The 25,398-nt window shown below is 45.3% G+C and overlaps 1 protein-coding gene across 3 annotated transcripts in view; it reads left to right on the forward strand.

The window, feature by feature from the left end:
• Window positions 1-25,398, forward strand: part of ZDHHC8 (zDHHC palmitoyltransferase 8) — a 229,300-nt gene that overhangs the window by 171,173 nt on the left and 32,729 nt on the right. For all 3 annotated transcript variants that reach the window (XM_089775273.1, XM_089775274.1, XM_006134609.5), the window contains 6 exons: window positions 2,910-3,031; window positions 7,098-7,255; window positions 13,840-14,012; window positions 17,747-17,849; window positions 22,159-22,250; window positions 24,524-24,656. In XM_089775273.1, the coding sequence (XP_089631399.1) occupies window positions 2,910-3,031; window positions 7,098-7,255; window positions 13,840-14,012; window positions 17,747-17,849; window positions 22,159-22,250; window positions 24,524-24,656 (781 nt within the window). The remainder of the gene's footprint in view (window positions 1-2,909; window positions 3,032-7,097; window positions 7,256-13,839; window positions 14,013-17,746; window positions 17,850-22,158; window positions 22,251-24,523; window positions 24,657-25,398) is intronic.

Here is a 25,398-nt window from a genome sequence, read left to right on the forward strand (position 1 = left end):
TCTGGTGTTCAGCCTCCAGAAACGCCTCTCCACTGTGGGGTGCAGTTGCAGAGCATAGCTCCTGCACCCAGGGAGAGGGTCCCCAGAATGAGCTCAGGGTCAAGCTCATGCAGGACCAGGAAGGCAGCTGACACAAAGTGCTGCAGAAACTGTAGCATGGCCATGTGGGGCCATTGCATGCCATGGGGCAGCTCCGGCTCCATGGCACAAAGGAAAAAGCTGTGGCACCGACAAAAGTAGGGCAACCACAGCAGGCACTGCGAGAGCTTTGCTGTCCCTCAGAGAGGTAGCAAGCACACAGCAGAAGCAGAGAAACGGCTGTCTGGGATGGGGGGGGGGATCTCTTTGAGTGTGTGTCTCTACAAGGCTCTGGCACCAGCACTCAGAAGGGGGAGGGATAGCTCAGTGCTTTGAGTATTGGCCTGCTAAACCCAGGGTTGTGAGTTCAATCCTTGCAGAGGCCATTTAAGGATTTGGGGCAAAAATTTGTCAGGGGTGGTACTTGGTCCTACTGTGAAGGCAGCAGACTGGACTCCAACCTTTCAAGGTCCCTTACAGTTCTAGGAGATAGGCAATCTCCATTATTAAAAAGCAACTGGTGACGTAAAGCCCAGCTTGAACTGGTTCTGGGTGGCCACTTCACTTTTTCGATGCACTTTTGTGTGTGGATGCTCTCTTTCGGAAGAAGTTTTTTTGGAAGATCTCGTCTGAAAAAAACTTCTTCTGAAAGAAGCCTAAAGTTCTAGACGTAGTCCTAGAGTGATGAGTGATATATACTAAAGGGCAAAGGGCACTAAGCTGCTATGGCCACTGGTAATGCCTGAAACACAGGAATGCTGGACTATACTCCAGTGACTATAGCTTCAGCAATGGTTTGATACCACAGATCTAGCCCATATTTTCCTGGTTTGCTTATGTGACTATCATGTGAAATTGAAGCTTTATTAAAATCAAGATGTGCAAAGTCTGTGGCTTCCCTCCATCCACTAGGCCAGTACCTCTGTCAGAGGAAATGAGTTTGATTTGACATGATTTGTCATGACAAATTACTATTTCTTATCTCCTCTAGGTGCTTTCAAATTAATTGTCCAATAATTTCTTTTAGTATCTTTCCTGTTATTGAAGTTAGGCTGAATGGTCTAAAATTCCTCACATTCTCTTTATTCCCATTTCTAAATAACAATAACAAACCTCTATATACACAATAGAGAAGAGTAAATTTGGTTTAGGTTTCCTAGTTAAGCTTACAAGAGGCTATAAATGGCAGAGCAAATAAGTAAATTACATTGTCAAGGAAAACATTGTCAAGGAAAATCATTTCAAGCATAGTCTATGTAACAGGGAAATTATCTATGTTCTTCTCTGTTATGGGTTTAACTTTCCGTGGCCTGGCATGGATCAGCAGCAGCTAGGAAGGGGAATCCTGGTGTCAGTAGGGTCGGGCATCATCGAGGAACCTCCGCCTGCCGGGGAACCCAGTGTCAGTGGGGTTAGGCATCTGGAGAGCCCCTGTTGGTGGGACCACTGACAGCCGGGAAACCCCAGGAACCCTCACCCCAACAGAAGGGATGGGTGGTCCAGGAAGCCTTGACTGGGAAACTGTGGTGGCAGTGGGGCCAGGCAGCAGCTCAGGAGCTCTGGCTGGGGAACCCTGGCAGCAGGGCCTGGTGGCAGCTGGGGTATCCTGGCCCTAGCAGGTAAACCCCAGTATCAGAGGGGCCAGATGGCATCGGGGAGCCTCTGTCCCAATCAGGGAATCTGGGAACAGGTGGCTGGAGAGTCCCTGGTAGTGGGACTGGCCGTGGCTGGGCAGCCCAGGGCTGGGAAACCTTGAGGAACTGCTGGAGAAGCAGGACTGGTGGCAGCCAAGGGGCTCTGGTTGGGGAACCCCTGGAACTCCTGGTGCAGCCTGCAGGCAGAAGGGCAGGGAGCCTCAACTGGGCCAGCTTTAGCAGGGCAATGGCAAGGTGGGGAGCCCCAGCCTTGGGAGCCCCAGGAAGAGGAGCCATCAGTGGGGCAGCCAGCTGGGGAGCTTTGAACTTTCCCTTTTCTGGTCTGGCAAATTCCCTGGTGCAGGATGGCTGAGATCCTGATGGCACTGGACCAGGGAGGTCCAACCTGTACTCCTATCCCACTTGGCTTGAGCCTTTTCCTTTGTAGCTAGAACAACCCTTCTGTGTTTTGACTCATCGGCTCTACACTTTTTACAAAACTCCTTGCTTCTGGAAAACAGTTTACATGGCAGATGCCATGCACAATAATTTAAATACCATACTTGCATTCTGCTGACCCCTGCAGAGCTAATACTAATTTTACCTAATGCTTTTTACCCTGCACTTTCCCTATCAAGAGAGGTTGTGCATTGATGTCCATGAGTGATATTTATGGGCCTAAGGCTCTCCTTGAGGAGAATTGAGTAGGAAATAGAAGAGCTTAGTGGAAATGATTTGTTTTCCTATTTGTACATCCTCAGGAGATTGGTGATTGAAAAATTTGGTTCTAACACTAGTTGAAATGAGGAGTAACCCCAGTTGAAGGCATAAAGTTATTTTGTTTTAATGACTGAAAAAGAATTTTGCCACTGATAAGAGAAGTGCCATGACAGGTGCAGCAATGGCACAAAGAAGTAAAGTATTAGATCATCGGAAAAAGAAAAGATTGCTCCATAACTCAAAAACCCTACAAATAGTTGAGTCCTGTCTGTCCTGTAGAACTATTCTTCTTTACAGAGGACAGGTGACATGTACTATAGATCACTGAACCAGCTTTAATTCCTGGGTAAACAAATTCAATGATTGTATGACCAATGGGAACTACTAAGGGGTGGCCTCTGCTTTCATGCTCTGAACAGGAAGCTGCAGCTAGTTACATCATTAAAAGACCTCATGTATCATTCTTTCTGTTTGCAGGTGCCCCTGGCTAACAAGAGCCATCTCCCCAGCCATTCCTGTGTACAATGGGCTCCTGTTCTTGTTCGTTCTTGCAAACTTCAGCATGGCGACTTTCATGGACCCTGGAGTTTTTCCACGAGGTAAGATGGGTGGGGGAAAAAATAAGCCAAGGCAAACAGTGGGATTTCTGAAGCAGCACATGTACCATTTATTCCCTTCTCCCTCTCATTTTTAACCTCAGCTGGCTGTAAATGGAGTCTATAGTTAAGTTGTGTATACTCTCTGTTCAGTTCTGAAATGGAAAAGGTTTTTTTTTCTTCCCTTGTATTTGCTTGAACTGGCAATCGGGGGCCTGGTGTTGGAAAACGCAGCTCCCATTGAGAAGCTCACCTGACTGATGCAATTGCGATTAGCATCTCCTGTGTCATGCTGGCACATTGGATTTAAGTCATTGTCTTCACCATTGGCAGCTCAACACAGAGCAGAAGAGGCCTGAGCTTCTGAAAGTGGCTGCATTAAAACAGCAATTCATTCTAGCAGGCTTAGAACAAATGTCATAGTACTTAATGCCTAAAAGGGATAATGACTGAGGCCTCTGGTAGAGTGGAGGTTTTTAAATATATCTTGTAAAAGAAATGGCTGTTTAATGTAATGCTGGGGCAGAGCTGATTTAACAGGAAAAAAACGGCTTGTCTATTGTAATGGGAATGATGATGTAGCTATTTCTTTCAAACCATCTAAATGAGAGAATTACTGTCTGACTTTGTCCCTGTTCCAATAGTCATTCTCACACAGCTTGCAACAGAGCCTGCTTTGGGGGAAGCTGCGAAATGAATGGATCCTCATCCCTTGCAAAGTGCATTTTCTTCCCCTGCCTTCTTTGTGTTATTCCTTTGAATGAGCTGAGCAATACAGCTGCTCATGCAGGTGATGCCAGTTCTTCCCAGAGGGGGGCTAGTGAAAAACCTGTTCTATTTTTGTCGCTTCTTTAAGTTGAGGGGCTCAGAGCACTGTTAGCAAACGCTGATGAAGCATTACAGCATCACACTTAGACTATGTCTGATTGTTTCCCTTTTCCACAAGAGGAAATGCAAATGGAGCACTCATTTGCATTTCCTCCTTGGATCCCTTTTGCGCAAGAGGTTTTTGTGGAGGGATGTATATTAGGGATATTAAGGACTAGTCAACTATCTGATAAACAAGTGCTTATCGAATAGTTGACTAGTCACTCCCCCCCCCACCACTTGCTGCCTCTCAGATAGAGGGGGGTACTTCAAAGCCCAGGGTCAGCTGCTCTGTGCAGCACTGCCTCTTTGAATGCCATGGGCAGCATTTCAAAGCGGCAGCCATGCTTGGAGCCCAGGTTCAGGTGGGGAGTCCCCAGCTGACCCCAGGCTCTGTGCAGTGCTGCCACTTTGAAACGCCACCACAGCATTTCAAGGGGGTAGCACTGTGCGGAGCCCGTGATCACCTGGGGACGCCCCGACTGACCCTGGGCTCCATGTGGTGCTGCTGCTTTGAAATGCTGTTGTGGCATTTCAAAGGGTCAGCACCACTCTATTGACTAATCAAATAGTCGATGCAAAAATGCATCAACTATTAAATTAGTCAATTACATGATACTTAACATCTTTAGTGTATATCATGCCCTAGTTCCTACTTGGACTTGTGGGGGGTTGTGGTTGAGTTGTATTGGCCAAACAGAAAAGATCTGAGGCATTCTGGTTGCTCAAGACAGACAAAAGAGATGTTTTGTTTACAGAGCTGCTGGTGAAAGATGTAGCATGCTCTCCACTGCCACCTGCTTATAGATGTTGTAGGAGGGAGACCTCGAGCTACAGGCACACAGGACTGAAGATCTACTTGGCAACACTGCCAGTCTCTCTTCAGTGCACAGGGAATGCCGGTGTCTCCATTCTGCCTGAGCCTTATGTTGGTGCTCTGGAAAGAAAGAAATTCTTATGTTCCTTCTTCATAGGATAAACCAGCCCTTGTCTCTTAAACTGTCACACTTTTTCCATTAGAAAGAACCTTTTTCTTCCCTCTATTTCAAAGGAAGAAAAAGCAACACTGGCAAGTCAAGAAGAAACATCTATCTAGGGAAACTCTCTCATCACCTTTCTACTCCCCTCGTGCAGGAGGTTTACCAAGAATGCTGGAAGTGCTCTCTTCCAGTGCTGGTCCCATGATCAGAGTGCCATGACAGCACTTTGAACTTAGAAGTATAGCCAAAGTCTGAGAAGAAGGGGGAAAACTGAAGGGAGACTCAATCTGTCAAACCAACCTGGAAAAGGGAAAAAATGCCATTTTGGTTTTCTTTGGTACACATGCTGTACCCTGCAAAAGCTGCTCAACAGTACTGCCAGTACCAGGAGTTCAAAAATCGTCACACTAATGAAATGAATAAATGTATTTGTCGTCTGGATTTTGAGCCATTAGAGTTAATGTTCTCAATATTGTCACTATATCCATAAGGAGTAGAAACATACAGAGAAAAATAATCTGAGTTCCTCATGTAATCACATGATTTCAGAGTTTGGGTGACTCACCAAATATCACAAGACTTGTGATAAAATTATAAGAATTGCCAACATTGTCTCAGTGAATGAGAGTGAGAGAATCCTCACAATAAGATATTGTTCCCTCTCTGTGTGTTATTTCCATGCAGCACTGGAAAGCAAACAGGCTTCCAGAGCATATAAAATAGGAGTGATTAGTTCTCAGAAAGGAAGAGCTAAATGGCAGTGGATTAAACTGGAACAAACTCTTAAAAAAACAATTAGAAGTGGGCTTGAACCAAACGCCAGATGCAAAGTCCAATGCTGGATCAGAATTGCATGGGGTTGAGTTTTATCTGTATAAGTGGGAAGAGCATCAAAGTTTTTCTAAGCCACTAACTTCTTTGGACACTGGATAATTTTAATAGAGATGTACTAACTCTGACAGCCCCTCTATTGGGACATCTTCCAAGTAAAATTTAATACAGGAATGAATGGCAGTGACTATTGGTACTGGGACAATATTTTCAAATTGCACCTATTTAGCACCCACTCAGCCAAAACCAGGTGCCTGTGTTATGTTTAATGAGATGCTGATTCAGTATGAAATTCATTCAGTTGCCAAATAAAGGTTAAAAGAACATGAAACAAAAGATTAAATGTCACAAACATCACTCTCATTTCTACAAGAATTTTCAGTTAAACATTTTTTTCTTTTCTTCATGTCTTTTCAAGACAGGCTTTCATTTATTTACTTTTAAATGCTCTTGCCTTTTAATAAGGGCAGTTGCTTAGTGAGCTGATGAATCATCCAGCATATTGTCCCAAATAAGAGGATTTTGCTATATTATACCATTTCCATCTTACAAATGAGCAAACAGATGTTAAGTGACTATCCCACGGCCTCATAGTGGGGTAGTGGCAGAGTCAGACTTAGAACTTCTTTCATCTCAGTCCCAGATTCAGCTCACTAGACCATGCTGATTTTCACAGAGGTGAGATCTTTCCAGTCCTGTAATTTTGCTAATGTAATAGCATTCAGAGTGTTAAAATGAAATAAATCCTATTGCCCCACCTGTTTAGCCCTTTGCTGGCCCCAGACAGTGTATGTGTCTTCTGAATGGAATGTTTCATTGATCAGAATAGCATGTCAGACTATGTTGGAGAAGCTGGTTTCTGGGTTAGTACTAATGAGTCAAATAATTAGTTTATTTGGGAAAACGTGTTTGGGTTTTTGTTTTTAAGCTAATTCAGTCTTCTCTTGACATCCTTTATTGCAGTTCTAATTAACTGATCACTTCGTGGTCAGATTCAGTCTGCTAATATATGCAACAAACTTCTCACCACAAGGGCTTGGGAAGCACTGTAGATTTCCTCCCCATTCTGAAACTATTTGAGTTCAAGTTATACTTTTCTGGGAGCAAATGGTGTCTAAAACAAGAATCATGTGAGATCTGTGGGCTGGTTAGCAAGGCAATACTTGTAATGGGAATATTCTCTTGGCTACTAAAATGAGCCTGGAACATTCAGTCTTTCTGCAATCAGCACACCCCTTTCTGATACTACATCACTTCTAATGCTTTTTTATTTCCCTGAAAAACACCTGAACAAATGTAGTGTTCATGTGTTTGACACTGACAGTATTAGAGCTCCCACCTTTTAATGGTACTCTGTTGATTTTGTGTATTTATATTTTTGCATTGAGCAGCAGATGAAGATGAAGATAAAGATGATGACTTCCGAGCTCCGCTGTACAAGAATGTGGAGATTAAAGGAATCCAAGTACGGATGAAATGGTGTGCCACCTGCCATTTCTATCGCCCACCCCGTTGCTCCCATTGCAGTGTCTGTGACAACTGTGTTGAGGTAAGTCTAATTGATTTGATCTTTTGGCTGGGATTTGGGTGGTGGATCTGTGTGAACAGCTAGATGTCTCCCCATCTTTCACTTCTAAAAATAATTAGAGAGAAAAAGCCAAATTCTCAGTGAGCATAAATTACTGTAAAGCTCCACTAATGACAATCCATTTCCTAAGACTCCTACTCTCCATCTGATTGACGTCACATGTGGAAACTGAATTAGATGTGATCCTTGTCATCAATGCCACTTTCTCCACCAAAACTCAATGCATGAATTGGTACTCCTAATTATTATGGGTAATAAGCAGGAAGAACTGGAATTGCTAACCAATAAATACAACTATGATATCATTGGTATTACAGAAACCTGGTGGGATGGGACATATGATTGGAATGTTGGTATGGAAGGGTACGGCTTGCTCAGGAAGAACAGACAGGGAAAAAAGGGAGGAGGGGTTGCCTTGTATATTAAAAATGTACACACTTGGACTGAAGTGGAGATGAACGTAGGAGATAGCTGTGTAGAGAGTCTCTGGGTTAAGCTAAAAGGGGTAAAAAATGAGGGTGATATCATGCTAGGAGTCTACTACAGGCCACCTAGCCAGGTGGAAGGGGTGGATGAGGCCTTTTTAAAAGAATTAACAAAACTATCCAAAGCCCAAGATATGGTGGTGATGGGGGACTTCAACTATCCAGACATATGTTGGGAAACTAACACAGCGGGGCACAGGCTATCCAATAAGTTTCTGGACTGCATTGGAGACAACTTTCTGTTTCAGAAGGTTGAAAAAGCTGCCAGAGGAGAAGCTGTTCTGGATTTGGTTTTAACAAATAGGGAGGAACTAGTTGAGAACTTGAAAGTGGAAGACAGTATAGGGGACAGTGATCATGAAATAATAGAGTTCATGATCTTAAGGAAAGGTAGAAGGGAGACCAGCACAATTGAGGTAATGGATTTCAGGAAGGCAGATTTTGATAAGCTCAGAGAACTTGTAGGTAAGGTCCCATGGGAAGCAAGACTGAAGGGAAAAACAACTGAGGAGAGTTGGAAGTATTTCAAAGGGACGTTGTTAAGGGCCCGAAAGCAAACAATTCCGCTGTGTAGGAAAGATAGAAAATATGGTAAAAGACCAGCTTGGCTTAACAAGGAGATCTTGCATGATCTCAAAATAAAAAAGGAGTCATATAAAAAATGGAAACTAGGACAAATAACGAAGGATGAATATAGGCAAGCTACACGGGAATGCAGGGGCAAGATTAGAAAGGCAAAGGCACAAAATGAGATCAAACTAGCTACAGGCATAAAGGGAAACAAGAAGACCTTTTATAAATACATTAAAAGCAAGAGGAAGACCAAGGACAGGGAAGGCCCACTGCTTAGTGAGGAGGGAGAAGCAGTAACAGGAAACTTGGAAATGGCAGAGATGCTCAATGACTTCTTTGTTTCGGTCTTCACCGAGAAGTCTGGAGGTGTGCCTAACGTAGTGAATACAAGCAGAGAGAGGGTAAGTTTAGAAGATAGGATACACAAAGAACAAGTGTATCCTAAAAATCACTTAGGAAAGTTAGATGTCAGCAAGTCACCAGGTTCTGATGAAATGCATCCCAGGATACTCAAGGAGCTGATAGAGGAGGTATCTGAGCCTTTAGCTATGATTTTTGAAAAATCATGGCAGACAGGGGAGATTCCAGAAGACTGGAAAAGGGCAAATATTGTGCCCATCTATAAAAAGGGGAATAAGAACAACCCAGGAAACTACAGACCGGTCAGTTTAACGTCTGTCCAAGGGAAGATAATGGAGCAGGTAATTAAGGAAATCATATGCAAACACTTGGAAGGTAATAAAGTGATAGGGAATAGCCAGCATGGGTTTGTGAAGAACAAGTCATGCCAAACTAATCTGATAGCTTTCTTTGATAGGATAACGTGGTTTGTGGATAAGGGAGAAGCGGTGGATGTCATATACCTAGACTTTAGTAAGGCATTTGATACGGTCTCGCATGATATTCTTATTGATAAACTAGGCAAATATAACTTAGATAGGGCCACGATAAGGTGGGTGCATAATTGGCTGGATAACCGTAGTCAGAGAGTTGTTAACGGTTCTAAATCCTGCTGGAAAGGGATAACAAGTGGAGTTCCTCAAGGGTCTGTTTTGGGATCCATACTGTTCAATATCTTCATCAATGATGTAGATATTGGGATAGAGAGTACGCTTATTAAGTTTGCAGATGATACCAAACTGGGTGGGGTTGCAACTTCTTTGGAGGATAGGGACATAATTCAAAATGACCTTAGCAAATTAGAGAAATGGTCAGAGGTAAACAGGATGAGGTTTAATAAAGAGAAATGCAAAGTGCTCCACTTAGGAAGGAACAATCAGTTCCATACATACAAGATGGGAAGCGACTGTCTAGGAAGGAGCATGGCGGAAAGGGATCTAGGGGTCATAGTGGACCACAAGTTGAATATGAGTCAACAGTGTGATGCTGTTGCAAAAAAAGCAAATATGATTCTAGGTTGTATCAACAGGTGTGTTGTAAGCAAAACTCGTGAAGTCATTCTGCCGCTCTACTCTGCACTAGTTAGGCCTCAGCTGGAGTACTGTGTCCAGTTCTGGGCGCCACATTTCAAGAAAGAGTGGAGAAATTGGAAAGGGTACAGAGAAGAGCGACAAGAATGATTAAAGGTTTAGAGAACATGACCTATGAAGCCAGGCTTCATGAACTGGGCTTGTTTAGTTTGGAAAAAAGAAGATTAAGGGGGGACATGATAGCGGTTTTCAAATATCTAAAAGGGTGTCACAAGGAGGAAGGAAAAAATTTATTCCTCTTGGTTTCTGAGGACAGGACAAGGAGTAATGGGCTTAAAGTGCAGCAGGGGAGGTTTAGATTGGACATTAGGAAAAAATTCCTAACTGTCAGGGTGGCCAAATATTGGAATAAATTGCCAAGGGAGGTGGTGGAATCTCCTTCTCTGGAGATATTTAAGAACAGGTTAGATAGACATCTGTCAGGGATGGTGTAGACGGAGCTTGGTCCTGCCTTGAGGGTGGGGGGCTGGACTCGATGACCTCTCGAGGTCCCTTCCAGTCCTATTTTTCTATGATTCTATGATTCTATGAACTGTCTCTTCTCAGGAGTAGCCTAATGCTTATGAAACTGGAAGCATTTCAGGAGAAGGTTATTGTGCATTGGCAGAATTTAGGATGAGACTTGCACTAATCCTGATCTTTCTGCTTAGCTGCCTATTAAATATGTAAATATAACTAACTAAAGGAATGTGCTTTTTTATTGTAAATCGTAACACTCAGTGACATATGAATTTTAGGAAGAATAAAATAAGAATTCCTGAGTCTAATATTAATATACTACATACCCATATATGAACTGCAATTAGGAATCCTACAGCCATGTCCTCTTGCATGTTTCTAATTCTTCTAAGTTACGAGGCTTGGCTACATATTGATATATTTGAGGTTGTGGTGAAACACAGAGCATATTTAAACAATAACCCCAAAGTAATGGATTATGTTATTGGGCTGTAAACATCTCCCAGACTCATAAATACAGAGGACTATAACCCTGGTGTTTTATTGCCATGGAAATTTTTATTATCAAGCTACAAATTCCACTTCTTAAGAATAATTTCTATTGTAAGGTGTATTTTTATTAGAGTGATTTAAATCTTTACTATATTTTTAAAATGTATTCAACTACATAATTAAAATAATTGGAATCCCAAGTTGGCAATGGGCTAAAATTAACCAAGTGAATTTCAAGTCAGACAGATTTGAAATACTTGTTCCCACCTTTCAGTGTCTGTGTGAAATCTCTATTTTCAATAAAGGAAGTATTGACAGCCCAACATTGTCTGAAACTAAATAGTATGAAGTCTTGCAATTCCATCCATGTCTCTAGTGGGAGCATGGCCACAATCTTGTCAGAATGAAAAGTGGGAAGGAATCCCAGAGTAACTTCCCATTACAAATAAAATGGCTTGGAACTCAGATTGAATCAAAAGGCACATTTTCATTGCTACAGATTCTAGTTCTGAGGAATTTTACTTATGCCTAAACCAACTCAGTATTACTTGGTAATTGGATTGGCTAACAGAGAGCCTTTTGCTGTATAATTAAAAGGTGAAACTTACTGAGAGATATAAGTAAAGACATTAATGATTCATTAATCAATAAATTGCAGTCTCAAACTTGGTTGCTTATCTCCTTGTACATTCTGGTAGTGCCTGGATACAGTTAGGCTATGGCTACCCTATGACTTTTGCTATGCAAAGCCTATGCAAATGAAGCGTAGGGGAGGGGTGCATGCCTCCTGGCTGGGGGAGACACAGACAGACACTCAAACAGACAAACTCTCTGAAATATATAGCACAGGGCATCCCCGCTATAAGTTGCTCTGGTATACATACATTCCGCACTAGTGTTGTTGATGCTTGTAGGAACCGATGCATTATATTCCCTGCACTTACTTTGCACCCTCCACCCCAATTTGTGCAAATGGACATCAGCCATGGGGGAAAAATTCCCCGCTGCATGTTGTTTCACTGTATGTCTATGTTCTTTGAAATGTATCTTGGATGTATAGCAGCTGTATCTAGCTGTCCTTTTCTTCACCCTTGCGCCATGCTGACTCAATTGGGTTATAGCTGTCCCGGTCCCAGTCTCTTGCCCCTAGCTGCCCATCTGGTCATTATACAATATAACTCCCTCCTGTCAGACCTCTCCCTTCCATTCTATGAGAAACAATCAAACTCCAGGCACATCTCATTATCATGGCACAACCAAACTCTGACCTTATTTTAAGTACAGGCAGTCCCCGAGTTACGCGGATCCGACTTACGTCGGATCCACAGTTACGAACGGGGCACTTCCTCTCCCTGGTCTCGAGCAGACCAGGGAGAGGAAGCAAAGCGGCGGCGGAACGCGCGGCCAGCTGACAGCCCAGAAGGGTCTGGGCTGTCAGCTGGCCGCGCGCTCCGCTCTGCTCCCCCCCCCCCTCTGCAGACCAGGGGGAGGGGGAGCAGAGCGGAGCAGAGCAGAGCGGCAGAACGCGCAGCCAGCTGACAGCCCAGAAGCGTCTGGGCTGTCAGCTGGCCGCGCGTTCTGCCGCTCTGCTCTGCTCCGCTCCGCTCTGCTCTGCTCCCCCTCCCCCTGGTCTGCAGACCAGGGGGAGGGGGAGCAGAGCGGAGTACGCGGCCAGCTGACAGCCCAGACGCGTCTGGGCTGTCAGCTGGCCGCGCGTTCCGCCGCTCTGCTGTGCTCCGCTCTGCTCCCCCTCCCCCTGATCTGCAGGGGGGGGGGGGAGCAGAGCGGAGCACGCGGCCAGCTGACAGCCCAGATGCGTCTGGGCTGTCAGCTGGCCGCGCGTTCTGCCGCTCTGCTCTGCTCCGCTCTGCTCCCCCTTCCCCTGGTCTGCAAACCATGGGGGGGGGGGGGAAGCAGAGCGGGGCATGCGGCCAGCTGACAGCTCAGACGCGTCTGGGCTGTCAGCTGGCCGTGCGTTCCGCGCTCTGCTCTACTCTGCTCCCCCTCCCCCTGGTCTGCAGACCTGGGGGACGGAGAGCAGAGCAGAGCAAAGCCGCGGAGCCCGAGGGCAGCAGGATAGCCACGGCGCGTCTGGGCTGTCCCGCTGCCCGCGTGTTCCGCCGCTTTGCTCCGGACGCCTGTGGTACAGCAGCTGGGGCACTGCCGGTTGGTCCCGTAGCGCCGCTCTGGGTGCCACTGGACCAACCCAGCAGCACCCCAGCTGCTCTGCCCCAGGTGTCCCCTAGTCAGCAGCTGCTGAAAATGACCAGTGGCTGACTACAGGAAGCCCCTGCCCCGGGCTTCCTGGAATCAGCCGCTGATCAGTTTCAGCAGCAGCTGACTTGGGGATGCCTGGGGTTCTTAAGTTGAATCTGTATGTAAGTCAGTTCCGACTTACATACAGATTCAACTTAAGAACAAACCTACAGTCCCTATCTTGTACGTAACCCGGGGACTGCCTGTAATGATAAGAGGAAGCTGCATACCAAATTTGGTACTCCTGGCCCCTATTGTTTAGGAGTTGTTTTTGAACAAACTAACTCACAGGTGGATGGAGAAACAGACAGGCAGACACATTTCTAAAATATATAGAAGATGATGAGAAGATGATGATTATGATGGAGGGGGGAATTTAGAGTTGGCAGGGATGTTACAGGTTCAAGATACTATAATTTATGATAATCTTACTATGATATCTTTTGGTTCATAATTATACAATGTTACAGGTGCCAGAAAAGAAGAGAAACTGTCTTCACCCCACAATGTGATATACAGCTTTGTCCCCTTTTTAAACCAATAAATGTATCCACTGCCATATGAGTCCCTCCATGCCACTCTTATAAAAAGGATGTAGCATGTTGTTATATTACATGGGCAGCCAGGTAATGCCAGGATGGAGCCTTTCTGCAAAACTCCAAACCTAATCTGATTATTCCCAAATTTGGGGTGTGGTTGGCTATAACACAATGGTTTGCATTTATTTCTAAGGTGATGTTTTTCTTTCACTGCTTGGGTATTATTCCCTGTCTCTCCATCTTTTTACAAGGACTTTGACCACCACTGCCCTTGGGTCAACAATTGCATAGGACGGAGGAACTACCGATATTTTTTCCTCTTCTTGCTGTCCTTAAGCACACACATGGTCGGAGTGTTCACCTTTGGACTGATCTATGTTTTAAACCATATGGAAAATCTGGGAGCAGCTCACAACACCATTACGTATCCTTCCTTTTAATCTCTAAGAGGTGTCATAAGGAAACTGTAAGAATGGAGGTTGCAGATTTGCCTTTCAGGAAGTTATGGGATTGACTTCTTTTCTGTGATTCCCATGTTCTTTTATTGCAAAATCCAATCTAATTTCTCCCCAGCATTTGTCTGGTTTCAGAAGCCTTGATTTCCTCTAAAGTTGCAGTTTTGCTTCTGTACATCTCTGTCAACCAGTGTCTAGAACACAAAGCAACATTCTGCCTCACTAAAATCCCCCCCACCCTCGCCCCCCCACTTAATTTCAGGTGTATATTGTTCTCCTGCTTGTCTTGCCTAAGTCTGTTGGGTAATATTAGTCCGTTGAAAACAACCACAGGTCGAATCTCTCTTAACTGGGACTCTCTGATCCGGCAACATCCCTGGTCTATCTGGTGGCTGGAATCAAAACAATGGGGCTGGAGCCCAGGAGAGGGGTTGCCCTGTGGCAGCGAAACCGGGAGCCCAGCAGTAGGGCTGCTGCCTAGGTACCGATACTGCTGGGTGTGGGGGGCGAGAGGCAGCGAGGCTGGATCCAAGCAGCAAGTGGCACAGATGCCCAGTGACACTAGGAAGGAGCACGGCTGCCCCACAGAGCCAGGATCCTGACTGCAGGGCTGTCTGGCAGCAGGCCCAGGAAGCTGGGAGTGGGGCTGTTGCCTGGTGGCGCAGCAAAGAGCCTGGCATCCCTGCTGTTGCCCAATGGGCCTGCCTGATCAGGCTGGGAGGTAATGGGGCTGCTGAGTGAGGCAGAACAGTTGGACCCCAGCAGGGGGGCCAGTAGCCTAGTAATGGGTTGTATATGCCAAGGGTAGGGATGCCATGGTGGGGCCAGGAGTTCTGCATGCAAGTGGGCTGGTAATAGCGGGAAGCCAGCTGAGAGGCTGGAGTGAGGCCATGGCATATGACCTTCCTGAGACATGATCTTCCCCAGTCCAACAAAATCCCTCATCCAGGACTGGCCAGGACCTGAGGGTGCTGGACCAAGGAGGTCCAACCTGTAGTTTGTTCCAGAGGTGGTTGTGTCTAAGAGGTAGCTATATTATATCCCTGTACGTGAGTTGTTAAGCGCTTTGTTATCCTTCAGGATTAAAAATTTCTATCTGTCTATCTTGGTTTCTAGAAAACATTATCTTTATTTTCATTTCTCTGAATGATATAAAGAGATGGAAGACGCAGAGCTAGAAAGAGAGAGGATACCAGTTGAGGACCCACTAGCCTGTGTGGTGAGGACTTACAAGTGCTATGTCAATGTAACATTATCATTAATTAAGCACATCAAAGAGGAACAAAAAGAATCTTCAAAATTCTATATGAACTGGGGAGCACAGTTGGAATCTGATCTTCAGAATTGTTGAACACCAGTAACACTCATTGTGTATTAGTTAGCTTCTGTATCTCAGAGTGCTTGGTGAAGGGATCAGGGCCGGCTCTAGATTTTTTACTGCCACAAGCAATAACATTTTTGGCCGCCCCTCCCTCCCCCCCTTGTCCCGCTGCTGCAGGACAGGCACTGAGGAGGAAAGCGCCCCTTTCACCTTGCGGCTCTTTGACTCCCACCACACCCTCCAGCCAAACCCAGCCTATGTCCTGTCTCCCCTCCACACATATCCTGACCCCCCCCCCTCCCACCCACTCACCAAACCCAGTTTCCACCTTCTCTCCCCTCCCAGGCAAACCCGACCCCTCAGTGACCGGACCCAGTCTGCCCCCCCTTCTGTCCCCCTACCTAATCCACCTTGTGCCCTCTTTTCCCTCCTAGCCAAGCCCCCCCAGCCCATGGACCCAGTCCGCTCCCCTCTCCCACCTACCCCCAGTGACCGAACTCCATCTCCTTTCCCTCTCCCCGCCAAACCCTCATGTCCCCTCCCCACAACACATGCGGAAACTTCGGAATGCCCTGGGGGAGGGGTGAAAGTGGCACGTGTCCCCCTGGGGATGTGTGTGGACACAGCCGGGAAATGTAACAGGCAAGGCCAGGGACACCTCTCTCCCTCCTCCCCCCCCCAAAATTTCTGAGCCGGGGCAGGCAAGGCCCCCTCCAGCGGCTCCTCAGCGCCAGACCAACCAGCTCTGGCTGCAAAGTAGCTCTCCCTTCCCCCTAGCCTAAGCGCCTCTGCTTGAAGCACCATGGCCTGGGCAGGACTTTTCTTCTGCCCAGCCCCACTAAGGCTGCAGCTCTCCCCTCCCTCCATGATCAGCACTGAGGCAGAGGAAAGGGGGAGAGAGTCGCTCCCATTTGCCTATGTGTGCTGACCCCCCCCCCCCCCCACACACACACACTCCTGCAAACTCCTTGGCCAAGGGTGCCTGCTCTGGCCGGAGGGGTCACTAGTAAGCGCAAGGCAGGCGGTGAGATGACCAAAGGCACCTGGCTCACAGCGTGGCTGCAGTGACCTGGGCTGCCTCTTGCCCAGACCCGGATCACTCTGTGCAGCCTGCCCCGCACAGCCTGGGGAGAGCGGCTCGCCCAGCAGGGCAGTAGCGCTCCGGTGCCGCTGCTGTTCTCAAAGCCCATGGTGCACCCCCTGCATGTCGGGCCGCGCTGTCTGGTGCCTGTCAGAGGAGCGTGAACTATCCCCAGGCGCTGGAGTCTGCTTCATGAGAGGCTCCCTCGGGCATTTCCTGCTCCGCGGCCGCTGGGTGCGGGGCATCGGCAGCTGTGCCGGGAAGGTGACAGGAGCGGCATGTGGCCAGTGCTTCTGTCGGGGCCGTCCCACCCTGCCTCGCCTGAACGCCTTCTCGCGGTAACTAGGGGACGCACTTTTCTCCCTGGTGCTGAGGGAAGGCAGCGAGGCAGCCCCGGAACCGTGATGTCATGGTGTCTCAGCCATCACTGCGGGCCTGTGAGCGCAGCTTGCCCCACGCACCCCACCTGCGGAGGGTGACTCGCTGCTGGCCCATCGTGTGTTCTACCTCCCCATCCATTGCCTTGGGCAGCCATAGGCAGGCCCGCGTTGGGTGGTAAGGGTTAGGAGTTCAGGAGTTCTCTGGACGGTGTCTCTCTGCCGCCCCTGGCAATGTGCTGCCCCAAACACGTGCTTGGTTTGCTGGTGCCTAGAGATGGCCCTGGAAGGGATGGCTTTTTTAACAAAGAGGAAGCTGAGCTTTTGCATTTATCTAAATCTACATCACATGGGCCAGATTAGTATGTAGTGTAAACACAAGCAGCTCCACTGAAGAGCTTCTAGTTGCACTATCTGATACCACGTATAAATTTGACCTAAACCACTGGTCAGTGATAATCATTGATGGTCTCCATAAGTTCCAGTGCTCATTTTAAAATGAGAAAACAACTTGATGCATTAAGCCCCCGGTGATTGTATTCCTCTGTCTTGCAAAGGAATGGATTAGCTGACCAGCTCCTAGAAGCTACTAGAGACTATAGAAAGACTGAAATAAAGTACAATATTTTTACTATAAAAAGACCTCATGGATTCCAAATACGCAATACTGTGTTGGACAATGAGAAGCAAATAACTTTAGGACTCATGTTAAACAAGAAACTAACAGCACCATTAGTCTGAAGTAATTTCTAATACTTAATTCCAAGACATACTTTAATGTCTAATTAAAAAGAAATGGAACGAAATGTGGAGATTATTTCCTAGATTTCTAGTTTAGGGAACTCTCTCTCCCCTTCCATTTCTCCCCCACACATTTTCCTTTTTCCTGCCTCTGGATACAGTTTCCTTAATTCTAGGATGCAGCATGGCTGTCATGTGTGTGGCTGGATTGTTTTTTATCCCAGTCATTGGTCTCACAGGTTTCCATATTGTTCTAGTGGCACGAGGGCGCACAACCAATGAGCAGGTAAGAGAACAATTCTGCCTCCATGTTCCTGTTAGAGATGTAGGAGTTGAGAAGGCTCTCGCTACTAGGAGAGGATAAAGAGAAGATACAATATTTAAAGATGGGCAGATCAGATTGACCTGCTGCTTTATCCAGATAAATTCATGCTTTACAGAGGGCCTAAAAACATTGGAGATATGTAAGAGCAGGTTAGATAAACATCTGTCCAGGATGCTTTAGATCAGAGGTGGGCAAGATATGGCCTGGGGGCTGGATCCAGCTTGCCAAACCTTTCAGTCTGGCCTGTGGCCCACCCTACAGACTCACACGCAGTGAGCAGCCCCAGGGCTCAGAATGGCTGGATGCTCTATTTGCCTCTCTTCAAATGTAGAGAGAAGCTGTGTGTTCTGCGAACCCCTTCTTTCACCTAAACTCCCTCTCAGTCCCCACACTTTCTTCTAAACCCCAGTTCTCTACCCCAGCTCTCTTCTGCACTCAACCTCGGTCCCAGACCCTGCACCCCCTCTATAGAAAAGTGCAGCCCTTGGCCACTGACCAAACTCTTGGAGTGCCCCCCATCAAAAATGATTGCCTGCCTCTGTTCTAAGATGGTGCTTGGTCTGCTGTGAGGGCGGGGGACTGGACTTGATGACTTCTCGAGGTCCCTTCCAGTTCTAGTGTTCTATGATTGTATGGTTCTGCTTGACTGATGTTTGGGCAAGCTCCCAGGAACAATACTGGACTGTGTACCAGGCAGGTCTCCAAAATGATGTTTAAGTGGTGCATGGAGTATTGCCAACCTCCAAAGCTCCAAATTCATGAATCCGGCTTAAAAGAATTGCTACATATTAAAAAAAAAAGTCTAAATTGTGCTTTGTTCTGTCTCCTTATTTTTTTATTCTATCAGTGGCCCCTGCCTTCCCATAATGTATGCAGCTCTGCACTAACTCATTGCCACACATACACTCATACGAGTTAATTTTGCTTCTCCAAGACCTGTGCTTGCCAATATCTTGCAACAAAATATTTAGGAGAACTTGCATTTCTACAAAATTCAAATGTGTAAAATGGGCTGCCAGATAATGCAGGGAATCCATCAGCATTGTCTCAAAATGCTAGTTAATTAACATTGTGTTTCCCCTGCCACACTTTGGCATCCCTAATAGTTAGCTTTGTGCTCAGCTAACATTGGCTCCAACCCTCAGATCCACATCATTTATGTGCCCATACATCTGCCCTTTCTCCCCCAACACATCTGTTCTCCTCCTGCTGCCACGGAAAGTCTTTAGTCATGCCCTTCCTGGGTGTAGACAAAGAGGCAGCTCCAGAAGGGACCTCTATTTGATATAGATCCTAGTACTGCCCTCTTCACCATAGTGCCTTACTATCTTCCAAGAACATATTAAGTGATGTAACTAATGTTTGGCATGTGTTTTGTCCACTCTCTCATCTTACCAAATGGAGAATTGCAGTAGAGTGTTTTGTTTTGGTAGAGCTTTGTTTGGGAGATTCTCTTTAAATGTACATGATGCTCTGTGTATTAGAGCAGTGGTTCCCAATCTTTTTAGTGCTGCGGACCCACAAACCCATTCACAAACATTTGGTGGGCTGGCAAATAAAATGTTAATAGTTTGCCTAGCCTCTGGAACAAAGTATATGTCCAGCACCCTTGGCTAGACCGGTACTTTGTTCCAGAGGTGGTTGTGTGATCTATGGACCCTCTTGGTGGTAGTGGCATGGTCACCTGTGGTGAAAACTAGGGAGAGATCTGTGTCAGCTTCATGCTGCTGGCACCTGAATCTATGTCGTTGGACCAGCTCACCAAATAGCTGCATGTAACAATGAATATAGAGAGATCCTTATGAGCTCAAGCTGTAGAGGCTCTTATACTAAGCTTCAGAGGTCCCACTCTTCTGGGTGGCACTCCTTTGCTTTTTCTGCTTCCTCCTTCCTTCTTGTGAAAATGGTCTGGCTGTTTTTTTCATACCCTCTCACACCTCTTACCTGAACCCTCATGTCATTTCTGAGGAGAGAGGGAAATGCTCTGCTTATCTCCTGTTGGGATTGGCTGTCCTTCCCCCATGTGACTGGGGAGTGGCAGCAACTCAGAGGGGACTTTCTCTATGGCAGCATGAAAATTGCATGAGGCCCAGAGCTACATGCCTCACAGCAAGTCTGTCTGCAGGGGCTCACATTAAATTACAAGACTTGGTAGTTCTGTGCATAGGCCTCATGCCTATCATCTAGGACAGAAAGAACAAATACTAGAAAATTCTAGTCTCTTTGTATTTCTAGCTAGTCTGAAACTGAAAAGTGTTGGAAATTGTTGCAATTAAGATTCACAGCAGTTCCAGGACAGTGAGGTTCAGATAGGCTTTAGATAATGAATCCAAACTTAGTACACTGACCTGAACTGCCAAATCTCTTGAAGTTTACCTATCTGCAATGAAGTTTCTATCTCTCTGTGCCATTTGCCCATGATCAAATGTAGCTTTCATTGAACAACTCATCTTCTCTGTCATGTAGACTATGCAACCCTGATTGGAGGATGGACTCCATGATCCATCTGCTCTCTTCCAGAGGAAGCTCATTCTAGTAATTAAAGCACAGGCCCAGGAATGAGATAATATGGATTTAGCTCCTAGTTTTGGCACTGACTTGTTAATCCATTCACATTTCTCCAGCAGCCTTAGTATTGATTCTGTTTCCTCACTATCTGAAATTATGAACAAGCAAAATGTACTCAGCTACATTTATCCCCTTTTTCTTCTGTTACTTTTATACCCTGATGGTGCACATTTCTGGTGTTTTGCTAGAAATCCTTGGTTAGTGCACCCATGCCAGATTTCACTGTTTCTTATTACTCCTGCTGAAGAGAGCATTATTTCAGGGGCTGTAATATTTCAGTTTATATTTTTCATGAGCTTTTTGAATGACTCAGGAAGTCATTTGTCAATATAAGATGTCATCTTATCCATGTATTTTTACGTCTTGAATAGAGTGAACCCTTCTCTTCCACAGTACTTTCCACGTGAGGATCTCAAAGTCCCTTTGTACAAAATTCATGTATTTGATGGTGTAGTACAGGAGTGGGCAAGAGAAACTCCGCTGGCCAGATCCAGCCTGCGGATGCCCTGCTGCTCCCCTGCTCCTATGCCAATCACAGCCTGAGGGTGAGGAGAGTGCACAAAGTCTCCTTCCCTGCCAGGGGCACACGATACTTACATCGAACCTTTAGCAGCTCACTCTAAGTGCTATGCATCTATGGTTGCCAGATATTTTCACAAACCAACATTGTGGGGGACAGTTTTCCCAACATTGCAGGGAAAAAAATTGATTGAGCCAAAAAAAAGAAAAAGTCGCTGCGCCTTTAAATTCCTCCCTGCTACCCATACCCCCACTAGATGCGGCAGGAGAAGAATGTCCCCACCAGGCTTCCTTCTAGTACTTACATGTCTGGTATTTTCTGGGTTGTTTTTTTTTTACTGGACAGAAGATTCAATTACTGGACTGTCTGGGCAAAAACCGGACACCTGGCAACCCTACATGCACCCTTTGCAGGATGGGGGCAAGGAGCGAGAGACTTCACATGCTCTCCTGCCCCCAGACCCTGATTGACCTGAGAGTGGGAGGAGTGCACAAAGTCTCCACCTGCCATCTGGGGCACAGGCGCTTGGAGGAAATTGCCAACTGTTCAGAACAGCTGGTGGTTCTTGTTGGGGGGGGGGGAGGGTAGAGAAGGACCGCAATAACAAAGACTTCATGTGGTCTCCTAACCCAGGCCAATCAGCGTCTGTTGGCAGGGGATCACGGAATTATCCTGGCTCTACCCCTTCTACCCGAGGTCCTGTGGGGCCAGGGGCCACTTCAAAAATTTGTGAAGTGGCCCCCCTTCTAAAATTATTACCCACCCCTCTACTAGAGTATGTCTTGCCAGGGCAGACAAAGGAGAAGGAGGCCAGATCAGGCAGCCAGGCTGAGGGCAGACAGGACTCTGGAATAGAAAGAATATGGGGAGATGTGTATTGCAGACAGGGAGCCTCAGATTCTCTGGACTTTTGGACAAGGGCCTTTAGCCAGCATGCAGATGTTCACACAATGGGGAGACATGGGCTTAAGAAGTTTATTGTTAAGGTTTCTTATGCTATTGGGGCTAGTAGAGGGAGGAAGCTGCGCTAACAAGAAAGAGTAACTTCCAATTAAGGAAAGAGTAGAATGCCAGATATGCAGAAGATAGAGGACAGGAATACTCATTCTTGAGATTGTAAGTGTTAACTGGTGCCTCTTACCTATTTTAGAGCATTGAGCACTGCACTGAATATTTTTCCAGGTGACGGGTAAGTTCCGTGGGGGTGTGAATCCTTTCACTCAAGGATGTTGTGGTAACGTGGAACATGTGCTCTGCAGCCCTCTGGCTCCCAGGTAAGAAAGAATGTTATTCTTAAACTTGGGTCACAAGGTGAACAAAACAATGTTCTGAGTTACCCTAGAGATCATCCGCACACATCTGCATTAGTAGTATCTTCTGAGGAGAGGTATGGTATGTCAAGACAGTATTTCATTGGCAGAGCTCTGAGGAAGCACGGTTCTGCCTCATCTTGTCATTGTCACTTAACATAATTCACAATCTTCACTCTCAAAACAAGTCTTTGTGGCTGGCAGGACATATTGACAGCTTTTTATATTTACTGAGTCATTTTATAATATAACTAATATTTTTTGGGGAAAAACTGTAGTTAGGTATGAAAACTTATTCCTGCTTAATGCTTCTCTGTAACATTGCTTCATTATGTTGCTTATCCAGTGAAATTCAATAACTGGACAGATCTGTGTCAGCTGTAATCTTCCTAACACAACCTATTTTCTATGCAGTATGCTGCTTTCCAAAGTACACATTAAAGATTCTAGTCACTGCAGAAAAGTAATGAAGTATCTAAAACCAGCCTTTTGCCCCTTAGCTTTATAATTAATTCAAGGCAGCTGTGGCTTTCAGTCTCACAACTTCTTTCGTCATCATCAAACAAATATGATTTTCCATGTGGTGTTACGGTTTGCCATTTTGGATTTTATTTATGGTTCCTTACTTTTCAGCAGATTTATTTGTCTTGGTGTCCTTTGAAGCAATGGCCATGAACATTAATGTTGCTGTGTGACAGAAAAGATTGAACATAGACGTCCAAGCTGTCCAGCACATAGACTTGTCCTTTTAATTGTAGTATGAGTGGGCTGAATATACACACTGGCTACGTCTACATTGGCATGATCTTGTGCAAAAACTCTTCCAGAAGAGAGCGTCTACACTGGCATGTGCTTTTGTAGAGATGTGCTTTTGCACAAGAGCATCCATGCCAGTGTAGATGCTCTCTTGCACAAGAAAGCTCTGATGGCCATTTTAACCATAGGGCTTTCTTGTGCAAGTAATTCATGTTGCCTGTCTACACTGGCCTCTTGCACAAGAACAGTTGCACAAGAGGGCTTATTCCTGAGTGGGAGCATCAGAGTTCTTGTGCAAGAAGCACTGATTTCATACATTAGAATGTCAGTGTTCTTGCACAAGAACTTGAGGTCAGTGTCGACAGGCAGCAAGTTTTGCACAAAAGCAGCTGCTTTTGTGCAAGATTGCACCATTGTAGACACAGCCACTATTATCTCTGCTATATGCAATTTCTTGATTGCACAGCAAACTAAGCTTAGCAGACTACTCCTAGCATTAAAGTGGTAGATTTCCTGAACTGCCCAAAATTATGAGCACTTGAATGAGGTCAAGTGATGTTAGGAGAGCAGGATGTTAAAACCTATTAGGTGCCTAAACCAGAGAACTATTTTTCCTTTGCAGTCTCTTTGGTCTGATAAAGTATGGGATAATATCTTAACTTTTAAAATGCCATGGCTATACTCAGACAGACTTAGAAAATACAGTCCTAGTGTTTTCTCAAGGCCTATTCACATTGTCACATATCTTCTCCCCCATGAAAATGTGAGAATAACCAAGTAAACCATCACTGCTGTGATGTCTCACCCATGATCCAAATTAGAAGAAACTAGTGCAGATATTTTGATCTCATGTCACTGGGTATCATATGTTCGTGCTATCTCCTTTAACTTTTTCAAATTGTTTTGCATCCATTTATCAATCCCTCAGCAGTGAAAATGTCTATCACTTTTCAACCAGCTCCTAGGAATGTTCCTTTCACACTCAAATGTGGGGTTCTCTTGGGGAGAAGTGTAATGTGGAGAGTTACACTTGTACAAAATAATTTCTGTGTTCCAGTGTTATCATCTTTAGAAAAGGTCTGACTTTCCCATTTCTGCTGATATAACTAAACACTTCTAGGTGTTTATAAATCAAGTCATCTGCCAATACACACTTGGCATGCAATTCTGTTGAAATCCTTGGGAAATGCTTTTACTAGTTGTGTAGCTGTGTCTTCCCCTCTTTTGCCTCCTTCCCTGAATTGCAGTGGAATCCAATGTTTCAAAATTGCAGGGGATTTTTTTGTTGGTGGCATCTACTATTCAACTACTGATTCACTTTGATTTTTGTATCTTCTGGACAAGACATCCATGGAAATAAATGTCCTTTACTTGTATTGATTTTGCCAGATCTCTTAAATCATACACTGAACATATGGGGGTTTTCTTGTCTGCATGCCTCCGAGTTTTTTTTAAATAATTATTATTGAATAATCAATCAGGTACATTGTTGAGCCACAGCAACAGCAGGTGGTGAGTGTGAAGCCTCCTTTCTTCAGACCAGATCTATCTGAGCGACAGATCACAGTGAAAATAAGTGACAATGGAATCCAAGCTAATCTTAACCGAAGCAAGGTAAAGCAGCCTTCAGTACCCTCTGTCTCTGAATAGGACTTGAAAACCAGTAGTAGGCTGAAAATAACTTTTGTTATTGGGAGATTCTTAGAGATAATACGTGTCTGGAGGAATGTGAAAGAAGTCAAGTCTTCTTCCCTGCATTTTGAAAGTAAATGAGGAATAATAGTTCCAAGAGCTATTGGCTGTTTGAAGATCCTTCATTTAGTACTCTAATTGGAAAGCAAGAGGAGAGTGAGAATTGTTCTTTATGGCAGTTAGTTAAGAATTGGCACAGGTCTTTTCACTTTTTGGCTCTTATTATTATTATTATTATTATTATTATTAATTAATACACCACTTTGTTCTGATGGCAGGAGTCCAAGTACCACTGAGTGACTTGGCTTACTGGAGGAAAGCACTGAGGCTTAGCCCTACAGCAAACATTGTTGTCCAGAATGTGCAGTATAGGACTAGCACCCAGGAGGACTGGGTTTTATTCCTAGCTCTGCAAGTGTGACTTTGGCAGATCATTCTGCGTCTTGGTGTCTGACTCTCTATTTATAAGTTTCAGAGGGGTAGCTGTGTTAGTCTGTACCTGAAAAAATGTAAAAAACAACGAATAGTCCTGCAGCATCTTACAATATTTATTTGTAACCTGGACCCCTTAATTCCATTCATCTGAAGAAGTGGGTTGTATCCATAAAAGCTCATGATACCATCTACATATTTTGTTAGTCTCTAAGGTGCTGTAGGACTATTA

Source organism: Pelodiscus sinensis, chromosome Z (genome assembly GCF_052426305.1).
Source record: "Pelodiscus sinensis isolate ZL-2025 chromosome Z, ASM5242630v1, whole genome shotgun sequence".
Classification (NCBI taxonomy): Eukaryota; Metazoa; Chordata; order Testudines; family Trionychidae; genus Pelodiscus; species Pelodiscus sinensis.